We start from the raw sequence: 12,173 nt of genomic DNA on the forward strand, positions 1-12,173 counted from the left end.
AAAGTATTATATGGACTTATTAATGTGTTTTAAGAAGTTTTTTTTTTTTAAAAAAAAAAAAATTCTGATGTGACTAAAAAATTATGTTCTGAATTGTTTATTAATATTTTTGTCTTGAAAACAAAAAATAAAAATTATTTATTAAACATATATAGCCTCGTTGAGAATTGTAGGACATCGTTGAGTCTTCTTAAGAAAATAACTCCAAAACGAGACGGTGGAAATCCTCTAAAAATTAAGGAGCGGTTGGCGTAAGAGAAAATATTCTAAAATTTTGTGTCATATATATGAAGATCAATATGTAATTATTAATTAATGTACATGTAATACATGAAAGTCTCACAATATATAGAAGTTGTCGATATAAATTCAAGACAGAAGTTATATATATAAGATCAAACATGTTAAGAAAAACTCTACATGTATTAATTTCCTATGAACTCTCACAACATGGAAAGGCCAAGCAGCATAGAAAAAGTATAAAATAGGGAAAAAGATACAAGGAAAAGAAAAGATGGGATTACAACATCACGATCAATATCGTCCAAACACTCTCCGGCCGGATCCCCTTCAAGCGGCAGAGGGAGCAGGAATGTAGGACATTGTGGGCTCAGGCATGGAAGCCATGATCGATGACTTTGAGAATGCCTCTTCCTCTACAACTGGGTTTTCATCCTTCAGATCCAGTGACTCGTCGTTATAAATATCCCACCATTTTGATACGAACATCTTAATGTCCTCTCTGTCCATGTTTACTTCCTTGCCAGTGTACCTCCATGGTTTTGATCCCTATATATATGTTTTTGGCAAATAATATAGAGGCCGAGAAGGTTAATTAAGAGATAATTAAATTATAATTATAATCAATGAGATGATCAGAAGAGTTCTTACAGCAGCACAATAGTGCACCACCTTGACCTTGTCAACCTCCACGTTCTCCGGATGGCGCCATAGCATTGCAAGAACAAGGTTGTATTCCGGGGGGATGGGCTTGTACACCTTTTCGAAGAACATATTCAGGAAATCCTATCATACATGCACACAACAAGAAGATTTTAATCAAATTTGTTAATTAATCACCAGTATATATACATACATATATTATAAAATAATAAATTAAAAAATGTTTGGGGTACTATATATATCACTTTTACTACAATTTTTCATACGAACTGATATTATGACACTTCATAATTACTACTAATTACTTAAATTGATGAGTCAATTAAACTTGTAGTAATTAAAAGCTGTAGTAGTCCAATCAATTATTTAGAGATTTTATTGGTTCTTTTTCCAAATTGAATCAATTGATCGATAACGACGGTAACGATGATGGCCGGTGATACTAAAACCAAATAAAAGCAAGGTAATGGTGGGGAAATATTAATTAGGTCGATCGTGGCTTTAATGAAGCCAACAAAATGATGGTCACCTATATATGCTTATTAATTGCATGCCCATCATGCAGATTAATTATTCATGAATAAAACAAAAAGAAATCATATATACGCGGGGAAGACATATATAATTATAAAAACCAGCAAATTAGAAAACCAAAATGAATTAATAATAACTCACTTGCTCTGCAAACGGAGTAGGTGGAGTGATTTGGAGGACCTCGAGAAGATTCTCGTAAGTTAAACGGCTAGGCTCGAAGACGAACATGCCGGCGTTGAAGTAAAAGGCAGGAGCAGGACCCAACTCGGCAGGCCATGGCACCCTCTTCGGGCACTGCTGGCAGTACCCAATCTGATGGTGCAGCGCGTGGCTCCATGTCTTCTCGCAAAAGCAGTCCATCACGGCGTAGAAGTAGCCGTCCGGCGTGTCAAAGAGATGGTCTACGTTCTCGAACACTTGAATATCCGCATCCAAATACATCATCTTGCTGTACTCCTCAAACTGCATATAAAGCCCCCGTAAATTAAGCATATAATTAAATTATATTAACCCCGCATCCATCTAAATGTGCAACATGCATGTACGTGTTATATATATACATCCATAGAGAAATATATATATTTATATATAATTACTTACACTCCAAATACGAAGCTTGGAGTAGTTGATAACGTAGTAGGCCATAGCAAACTGAGTTTGGTTTTCAGGCGGATAAATCGGCACGATCTCACGGAGGATGCATCCTTGAGACCGCAAGATCTGACGGTGCTCCTCCGGCACGTCAGGCAACATTGCAACCACCAAAGGGTAAGCACTTTTGACCTTGCGCAGACCCTTTGCCAAACCAACCACCCCCTTGACGTAGTCGCCATTACCGGCCAAAAATGTTATGTACGCCCTCTTAGAGTAGCCGGCGTGAAGCGTAGAAACCTTGCCGGTTCCGGTGAACACGTCTACAGGGATTTCGGGGGCCATTGTATATATATATGTTTTTTTGTGAGATTACTGGAGGTGGGGTTGTTTGGTAACTTGAGGATGCCACGTCCCTACTATATACCCTTTGTTCCTGACTCCCGAGTTCTGCAATGGCAGCCATCGTCTCTTTAAATAGATGTTAAATGACAGGTAAATTAATGCATGCCAAATGAACGCCAAATGAAACTCAAATGCAATTTATGTTGTCCTTTGTTTCTTTATCGTAATATTTTGTTTAGGTCAAGGGTGGTATAATAATAATAAAAAAAAAAAAAATGGAAAGGAAAAAAACGAATGAACATAGTTTGCTGCAATCTAGAGCCTTATCGTCAAAATGAAGGGCTGAGATTCGATGAAGTGAGGTCACAGTCGATTGGAGGTTGATTTTCTTGTACTGATATACTTTGTGTTTAATTAATTATACTTATTATAACAAAGTAAATGTAAAGGCATCAAGTAATGGAAGTCATCATTTTTCTTCGGGGAGGGCAAAATCAGAAGGAAGGTAGCATTAATTAATGGAATTAGTCGGCTCTCGTGTGGGGTCTTCTTTCGGAGGTAAAATCATGGGATAATTCAAAAATAAATAAATAAAAATCATGGGATAATGCCAAAATTAGATCATTGAAGTTCTGACAAAACTTGAAGATGTTTTTTTCAAAGCCCAGTTTAGCTCATACACAACATGACAGAACTTACGCATTCCTTCTCCTTTAACAATTTTTTTTATTTTAGATATTATTGATTTTTACTATTCAATTTAATTTAATTTTTTTTTAAAAAAAAACACATACCCACGTACATGCATATATATCTTATAAAGATTATTTATTTATTAATATTTGGTGAATACAGATGGATGGAAGCATGCATGTTGCCCAATTAATTTTAAGGTAGCTAAAATAGTTAGTCACATGATTAAGGCACCCAAATTCACATCTTAGATAGCGAGATGTGAATGCTCTAAATCCTCACATTTCATGTACACGTACAATTATTATATTTTTTTATTAATTGAATCATTTAGCACCACTGGCTATAAAATGGAGCCCACTCGATTCTCGAATGAGGATTTTTTTTGAAATTTTTTGTTCGCATGCAATTCGATCGATCGGCATATATACTAGGTGACAATTTGAAAGGCGATTTGTGTAAACTATTTTTCTGGGTTTTTTTTTTTTTTTTTTTTTTTTTAATTATCCATTTTGAGTTAATTATAAATATTATTTTTATCAACATCTAATAGTACGTAGCAGCTGGCTATACGTTAATGAGAAAGCTAATTAGTGTTTAACAAGTTTTTAGCAGGCAATTTACGTAAATCCTTGGCTGGAAACACCTTTTCTTCTTTTATCTTTTATATTTTTAATGAGAGGATGGCATTGATTTATGATTTTCTTCAATGTTAATCAGTACTTAGAATAGATCCATTCCCTTTTCTTTTTTCTTTCTTTTTCTGAGAAGAGGAGGGAGTAGATTTCCTCACTCTCCCCTTCCCTTTTTACTCCTCGCTCTTATCCTCCCCCTTCTCTTCTCGTTTTTCTTCTTCTTTCCTTATGTTTGTAAGTGTTCTCTGACCACATCAGAAACTTTGGCCCATCTGCTATGTGTCCATTCACCGTGTTGTGCCGTTCATCTCTTCCCTTGCCGCTGCTGCTGCTTGTTGGTTGTTTGTTTGTATTTTTTGTTTTGAATAATTAGGTGTGAGGGGTTATTTCTCACGCTTGAATAGTTCGGTGTGACAGGTTATCTCTCATTGCCGGTTTAAATAAATTTTGTTAGGAAATTTGGCTACACATGTCTTAAATCTAGTCTGCTCAGAGTAGATCTGCTCTTTAACTGTATTTATACATGGGTTAGCGGAAGATTGAAGTCAAAGATAGCATTTGATTGTAAAATTTTTTGTTTGTATCTATAATTTTTGTTTGTATCTGTAAGACCTTTATACTCATGATTTTTAATCAATGAAATCTTCAGATTTTCGTTCAAAAAAAAAGAAAAAAAGAGAATAGATCAATCCTTGTTAAAAAAAAAAAAGAGAAATGTTATACTATACACCACACTTTTATTTTATTATACTGACGACTAACATAACAGATAATTACTCTCCCTCACGTATAGGCTCAAACTCTCTGTTTAATACGTGAAATATTTAATTGAAATAAGAAGTAAATGACGGTGTCAAGGTTCAATTTTTTTTTAGATCTGATACCATGTTAAATCACAAATTGTCCAAAAAGCTTAAACTAATAGGAAAATATAAATTTAATCACTTAATCATTACTTTAACAGAGTCTAGTAGTCATTAGGCTACTGTACACATGAATTAATAGCGTGACGTTAGCAACACAAAATAAAAATGTGTTATATATATATATATAGCATTACTATTATCATATTGATATTCTGACCCTTTATCTTTTTAGCTTTTTACTGCAGACTCCACAATATCCCATTGGTAGATTTTTGGGGCTCCACGGCATCTGTAAATTATAAAACACGGAACTCCCTCTCTTTAACTTTAGCAAAGGCTAGGAAGTAGACGACCCAGAAATAAAAGAAACGTAAAGGTGGGTGGTTATAAAGATCGAGCACCCCACAAATCTCGACTTTAGTTTAGATATTACCTTCAAAAATACTATTCGTGCATGATCAACGAGTTGCTTGTTAATTAAGGATACCAATGTAATTAGCTTCGGTCAAATGGGACGTGTATTAAATTAATATAGATATATATTTTTTACACATATTTATATGACAGATAATATAAAATAATAATAATAATAATAATAATTATCAGTGGAGAGGATATAAAGACAAATTAGGGTTGATATAGTCATAAAAGCAAAAAATTATAATATTTGGAAATGGAATTAAATAATGTTTCCTGTCTTAAGACCATGGCCTACCATATCAAATCCTAATTCCATTAACCCTATATGGACAAAAGTATAAGTAAAGGTACCCCGCCCCCGACATTATCTGAGTTAAAAATTCCAATTCAGTACTTTCACACCCAACTATATCTTATGCCTTTATTCTGTACAAATCACATTTTGATCAGTTTCCACAAGCTTCTCAAAGGATAAACATAGGTGGGGTGAGTAAAAAACAAATCTCAAAAGAAAAGAAAATAACAAAATTAAGAAATCGAGCACAAAGAAGAAAAAAGAATGTCATCCGATCTAGTGGGAGTTACTCCGATGTTTAAGTCAGTATTTATTGAAGAAAGTAATGCGATTAAAGAATTTATGAAAGAAAAGTGTTCTGCTAGAATGATGCATACATCGTGAGTGAGCCGAGCCGAGTGTTTTCCTACACTCAATTGGTTAGTTAGGGACGGATTCATGGGATAACTGATTTGATTTTGTAGCCTTAACTCTATCATGCAAGCATCCCTTGTTTCGCAGAGAATAAGGGCATTAGAAATCTAAACTTGACTGAGTTCAGTTAATCCATAAGTTATGAAAAAAATAGGCTTGTTTGGGCTAATCAAATAGGCCAGAAGGCCCACTTGCAAGGATTTATTCTTGAATACGCCACTCAATTCTGTAATTGCTATTGTTACTAGCAAGAGTAATTAATTGCAACCGGTTGATTTTTCTACAAAGTAATGGGGTTTATTTTCAGCTTCAATTATATTGAGGAGGATATATAATATATTATATAGAGGATCTTCCTATAAAGTTATTTTCCAAGCACGTTGCGATAATATCAAACTTCTGGGGCGGTGGGTTTAGCTTTGTGACTTATCCCATCCATCCCAGGGGACTACAAATCGAATTATTGTATTTGTAGGCAAAGTGGGAGACGACACTTCCCAGTACATCAGAAGAGGTTCGCCCATTCCAGCCGCCAGATATTTCGCTTAATATCTCATCTATTACCTTCTGTTTCTTGGAGTTTTCTTTTTTATAAATAGTTATAATAATACCACAGTGAAAATTATTTAGTAATTTTTCGTTTTGACCGTCTTCTTATATATCAGTACTCGAGCTTTTATGTGACCTTTTTCACAAAAAAATAAAAATTATTAGTTATATTAGAAAGATATTTTTGTTCGCTCAAAAAATAAAAAAGACAAAAATACTCTTTAAATATAACTAACTGAATATTCATGTTTCAACAAGAAGGAATTAAGGCTTATGGGCAAGTGGGCTCTGTCAATGCTTCCTGTCAATCAAGTGTTCAAATTGACTGTAGTCTGTCAATTTAGTAATAAAAATTCTCTTATATTTATTATCTTCCCCTAAAATCACCATGTGTACCAAAAACCCTTCTTTACTAGAGATGAGAGATTTTTGTGGCAGTCTAAAGACCAAAAATAAAAAAAATTGGAGCCTTGGGGTTGGAGGCGCAGCAAGTAGCAACCTCCTTATATTTCAGGTGTGGTCGGCGTTGATTGGAAAAGAAGGATGAGAACAAATTACATAATGAAAATATGTGCACGAAACCCAAAAGCTAGGCTGAACCTCTCATCCCAGATTCCCAGTGAGACTGATCCCAACGTTTTTGTCGTGCAGGACATACACATATCTTTTGTGTTGGTTATTAGTTATTACCCAAAACCAAAACAAAGATTTTTCACAAAGCAAACTTAGCCGAAGCCCCCACATATGAGAATATTTGGATCAGCTCGTTTTACAAAGATCGTCATTGATTAGCCACCTACTTATACCCAATTAATGTTCTCCAAAAGGGGTGGGCCTTTCTCGTTATCCAATTCACCTAAGCCAAGCCTAACTCTATTCCTTAACTAAATGCCTTCAACCCATTTTCAAAATTAAATTTTCATGGATTTCCGTATAAGTAAATATAAATCATACCCCCCACAAACATATTCAAAATCATGAAGCTGGCAAAAACTAGAAATTTTTTTTACCTAGATTATCAATGGATGCTGGGCCTAAAAGTGGGGGTTGGTGTTCTGATTGCAAAACAAATACAAAAAGTTAAAAGCAACGGTCCCTAATAAGTTTTATGAGAAAATGAATAAATTGACACTTTAAGGAGCCAGACGCCTCCTAACACAATTCTAAATTGGGCTGAAAGATAATAATTACCCATTCAAAGGTAATCGTATCACTATCGATTCGAAATTGCTTGTCAACTGCTATCCTCCGATGACTAGAACTCTTTCATTTTGTGCAAATAATCGTCCTTAATACCTCTGGTAACTTGGCACCATCCCTCCGAGTATGGACCGCTTACATATTATATTATTTCAAAGGGGGAAAATATTATTTAAATTTCAAGACCCATTGCTGCATTATTCTCCCTATTTCAAATCTTCCATAACTACTTGATCTCGGGCATCACTTAAAAAGAGTGGTATCCAAGCAAATTTGGTAAATCACGCACAGGAATGAACTAAAGCCATTGGCAGCGATTTCAGCTTCCAAACAAGCCCTATTCAGGGGTAGGGAAGAGAGATGAATTGCTTCCCAAGGGGACAAAAAAGGACAGAAGGAGATCACTAATAAGAATAACTAAAGAAAATTACTTATTTAGTCATGTGATTTGCAGTTGTACCAATTTGATTCGTAGAGTAACACCTATCATTAGTTATTTGATAGAAACCGATGGATTTACGTCACTACCAATCACCGAAACACATTATATAGCTGATGACTCAAATCTATTATAAGGTTACAGTCTATCACAATATTTTGTTTTTTTTTGTTTTTTGTTTTTAAAAAGGCCCAGCATCTCTACACAAGTGGGCTGCCCCTCATCTGTCGAGGAGCAGCCTCCCCTCACGCCCCACCTCACCTTCTTCAAGCCCATCTCCAGAGGAGTTGCCTGGTATTGGTCTCTTTGTACGTAGAATGCTTGAATATTCCAAGAAAAATATACTCAAAACAGTACAAAATTTTTGTGCATTAACAAACAATGAACAACATAATAAGTATAAAAATCAATCAAGAACTTTGCAATGAAATTAGTTCCGATTACAGCTAGGAGAATTGAATACAACCCCAGACAAAAAAGCTCAAGTATATATATCCAACATACCAATTTTCTGTTACAAATTATAGGCCATAAAAGTTCCTAATTAAAAGATCATTTCCCGGAGAAAAAAGGCATAGCCACAATCAAATTGTCTTCAAAAGAACGGAAAAGAAAAAAAACTAGATAATATTCACCCCTGCATCCAGAATTTCCCGTGCACAAAACGACTCCCCAGGAGCTTCACGCCTGCAATTGAAGAAAACAAGATTAAAAATGGAATGAATAACAAGGCAAAAGTACACATACATAACCTCCCAAATTACCACCCTATTGTCAATCTTCCCCTACACTACCAAAGAAAGTCAATATAACCCCTAAACCAACAAAAATGACCCAATTTTTTTTTTCATTAAGACAAAAAATATCCGTATAATTTTTTTTTTAAAACAAAAATTAAAGATAATAATTACCCATTCAAAGATAAAAACAAAGGGGATTGGGAGCAATAAGATGGAAAAAGAAGCATCCGTGCTCTAAAATCCAATGTAGTACATTTGACCATCAACAAAAGTGTACCACCCGTATACAATTTAATGTTAACTCCTAACCAAATTTTTTTTTCTGATAAGTAATAACTCCCAACCAAATTACAGTGCGATGTTTGCTTAGAGCACATATATTTGACCTACTATATCTTGTAGGGGGGATATTAGGTCTCAATATTTACCTTGTTTGCAATGTTGTTAGAGAGCCAATCCAGCCCCTCATAAAGCCCCTCTCCTGAGGTTGCACAGGTGCTCTGGATGTACCTGAAAAACCAGGGAACGTATTAGAACCAATTAGGACAAGTATGATGGAGACAAAAGATATTATTATGAATTACAGGATTGAACCATGATAAGAAAGTTTACCAGTGGCGTTGGCGGAGAGAGTGGAGGCCAAGCTTATCAGTAATCTCAGCAGCATTCATTGCATTAGGAAGATCTTGTTTGTTAGCAAATACAAGCAACACTGCATCACGCAATTCGTCCTGAAACCAAATAGAAATAGACATTAGTAGTTTGATCCATCATATACAGAAAGTGAAGCTGAAAATGGAAAAATGGCTTCTGAAGACTCCAATGTCGATGCCAAAGAAAACTTCACTCAAACAAGGGACAGATATCTTTGACAACAAAATTCATCCCTCCAAGAAATTTTTTCTCAGCAATAGTACATAAGTTTGGCAAAGTCATTAATCTGGAACCTGCTTTATAGCCAATACTGCATGATAGACTCTTAACATCAATCAGGTATACATCATTTGAGCATTCTAATTAACATGTTCTGGGCATATACAATTTATGCCAAGTAGAAAGGATCATTAATGTTGCACCTGCTTTTATAGCAAATACCACCAGATAAAAAAGTTTTTTTTAAAAATGCTTTCTCTATCAATTATTTTTTGGCAGAAAAATCACTGTAGATCAAAAGCAAACTGATAAATGCAGCAACTTCTCAAAATTTATACACGTTCACAGTATTTCATTAATTCCACACGTTACTTTAATTGTATGAGAGATAATACACATATATATTTCCTTACCGTACATCTAAAAAGACCACAAGAAATTAAAAAGTTCATATCAGAGAACATTTACTCCGAATGAATGCTACTTGAGAGTCAAAGCACAATTCTTCCAAATGAAACAAATAACATGTCATAAGCATAAAAGCTTCCACAAGTTATAACTTCACATATACTATAGGAATTTAGGCTGCACAATTAATAAAACCATGATGGATCACACATAATGAAATGGCAAAGAATGAAAAAAGAATCAAATTCAAAAGAGATTCCATAATGACTAACAAGCTTATGATATCTTTATCATGTCATTTAATTTATTATGAAAATATCCACTCCAAATTCCCTCCAATTAAAATCCAAATCATAATAAGATTTAACTCCTATCTAACATACCTCGTTCAGCATCCTATGCAATTCATCCCTAGCCTCAACAACACGGTCTCTGTCATTGCTGTCCACAACAAATATAAGACCCTGGGTGTTCTGAAAGTAGTGCCTCCACAAGGGACGGATCTGTAAAAGACAAAATCTTCACTGTTTATCCATTATAAGGGAACTTCATAAGGAAAAAAAAAAAGAAAAAGAAAAGTGATTTCATCCAAAAATATCAAATTTCAGGCCTTTAAAAAAAGTGAGGAACCACAGTCCAACATAATTTATAGTCAGAAAATTCAATCAATTAACAAAATATCAGAATCAAAGAAGGATCACTGCTTCTTACCTTGTCCTGACCCCCAACATCCCAGACAGTAAAGCTGATGTTCTTATATTCCACAGTCTCTACATTGAACCCTGCAAATGAAGTATATTTGCTAGATAACAATAATTCATCATAAAAATTTACCAAGACAATACCATAAATGTTGTCAACTACATGGAAGCATGAAAAGCTAAAACATGAAGATAATTAGATGAGGATCACCAAATAGAATGATTGGTTTAGCACATTCTCTCTTCAACCAAACCATAAAATTTAATCATCATTGATAAAAAATATAAGTACTCTAAAAAAATTGATTAAAGTTCGATCTTTAATACCATTTAAGCATATATTATGGCTGTTACCAATCTAAAGAAGACTAATAAATAATGACGCTTTTGATATTCAAGGAAAAACCATGCATCTACACTGTATCACAACAATAATCACATGTTGATCACATGTAATTATGTTATACAGTACATACAACTCACAAAAAATGAAATACTGAAAGTGATCATTCAGGAACTTACCAATGGTAGGAATGGTTGTGACGATCTCACCAAGCTTGAGCTTGTAGAGGATGGTAGTCTTACCAGCAGCATCAAGACCAACCATCAGAATTCGCATTTCTTTCTTGGCGAAAAGCCGGCTGAAAAGTTTCGTGAATGTCAGCCCCATATCTCTTTCTGGCTGTTGATCCCTACACATTTACACGCCAATTAACAAATATCCATATTAAAATTCATCATTAATACATGCATAGAGCAACATAAATTATATTATTCATCACGATTCAGTTTCAATATTTCATCAGAAAATGTACTCAATACGTATTAGCTGGTAAAAATTTCCTGATGCAAATCTTAACCCATAAATCCCAAAATAAGCCTAGAAAGCTACTCGAAAGAGAATCTCGTAGCCACACATATATGGAGCATCTATTCTTGGCAGATCGAACAGATCCGTCGGTAAAAGTAAAAGCATCACCACAGAAACACCGAAATTCTATGAAAATGGACCTCAGCAAGCACGATAAGGAAATTTCGATTCCTTTACCATGAATTCCTAGGAAAATAATACGCTTTCACCACTAAACACAACAGATCCAAATGAATTCCGCAACAGGATCTTCAGATCAGAAGAGAGACATGACGAAACAACCGAATTCCAAACATAAACAACAAAATGCATCACAAAACCCCCAAATTCATACGAATCCGCGGAATTCGAATGAAACTCACAATTCTCAAATTACAGAAGAGATCATACCAAAGGGCTAAAAAAATCTAGGAAAAGAAATGCATATCGTTTTAATGATCAAGCTTCTACGATTATCAAAGTACAAAAAGCGATTAAGATTCGAGGCTTCGGATTTACCTTCGGAGAGCTTCGCAGAGGGATCTAAATACGCTGAGGAAAAGAGAGAGCGAGAGAGAGAGGAGAAGCTTCAAACCAACGCTAAATATATTATATGAGGGTGAGGATCGCAAACTAGAGGGGATATATAAATTGGAAACCACGGGGTGGCTCCAGAGTGCTTTCTGCGATACAAGATTTAAAAAATGACGAGAATAC

At 34.8% G+C, this 12,173-nt stretch overlaps 2 protein-coding genes across 3 annotated transcripts; both read right to left on the bottom strand.

Moving 5' to 3' along the window:
* Positions 1 to 404: 404 nt before the first annotated feature.
* GOLS4 (galactinol synthase 4) lies at positions 405 to 2,480 on the bottom strand. Its single transcript, XM_059592969.2, has 4 exons — positions 2,038 to 2,480; positions 1,579 to 1,899; positions 892 to 1,026; positions 405 to 789 (listed from the first exon to the last, which is right to left on the bottom strand). The coding sequence occupies exons 1-4, from the start codon at positions 2,371 to 2,373 to the stop codon at positions 571 to 573; spliced, it is 1,011 nt and encodes a 336-aa protein (XP_059448952.2). The 5' UTR covers positions 2,374 to 2,480; the 3' UTR covers positions 405 to 570.
* A 5,874-nt stretch (positions 2,481 to 8,354) lies between these two features.
* Positions 8,355 to 12,104, bottom strand: LOC132180115 (ADP-ribosylation factor 2). Of its 2 annotated transcripts, none has more exons than XM_088515218.1 (7): positions 11,976 to 12,104; positions 11,129 to 11,288; positions 10,617 to 10,687; positions 10,289 to 10,408; positions 9,237 to 9,355; positions 9,053 to 9,134; positions 8,355 to 8,571 (listed from the first exon to the last, which is right to left on the bottom strand). In XM_088515218.1, the coding sequence occupies exons 2-7, from the start codon at positions 11,274 to 11,276 to the stop codon at positions 8,566 to 8,568; spliced, it is 546 nt and encodes a 181-aa protein (XP_088371344.1). In that variant the 5' UTR covers positions 11,277 to 11,288; positions 11,976 to 12,104; the 3' UTR covers positions 8,355 to 8,565. The 2 variants fall into 2 exon arrangements, with proteins under 2 accessions (XP_088371344.1, XP_059448955.1); XM_059592972.2 differs by having other exon boundaries at positions 11,129 to 11,298; positions 11,976 to 12,101.
* Between the last annotated feature and the right edge of the window lie 69 nt (positions 12,105 to 12,173).

Source organism: Corylus avellana, chromosome 4 (genome assembly GCF_965113065.1).
Source record: "Corylus avellana chromosome 4, dhCorAvel1.hap1.2, whole genome shotgun sequence".
Lineage (NCBI taxonomy): Eukaryota > Viridiplantae > Streptophyta > Magnoliopsida > Fagales > Betulaceae > Corylus > Corylus avellana.

Coding starts and splice junctions, on each gene's coding strand:
- GOLS4 (XM_059592969.2), bottom strand. CDS start 2,373: ATGGCCCCCGAAATCCCTGTAGACGTGTTCACCGGAACCGGCAAGGTT. Junction 1,900..2,037: donor CCAAGCTTCGTATTTGGAGT/GTAAGTAATTAT, acceptor CTTTATATGCAG/TTTGAGGAGTACAGCAAGAT. Junction 790..891: donor TGGTGCACTATTGTGCTGCT/GTAAGAACTCTT, acceptor ACATATATATAG/GGATCAAAACCATGGAGGTA.
- LOC132180115 (XM_088515218.1), bottom strand. CDS start 11,276: ATGGGGCTGACATTCACGAAACTTTTCAGCCGGCTTTTCGCCAAGAAA. Junction 10,409..10,616: donor ATGTTGGGGGTCAGGACAAG/GTAAGAAGCAGT, acceptor TGTCTTTTACAG/ATCCGTCCCTTGTGGAGGCA. Junction 9,135..9,236: donor TCTCTCCGCCAACGCCACTG/GTAAACTTTCTT, acceptor CTGGTTTTTCAG/GTACATCCAGAGCACCTGTG.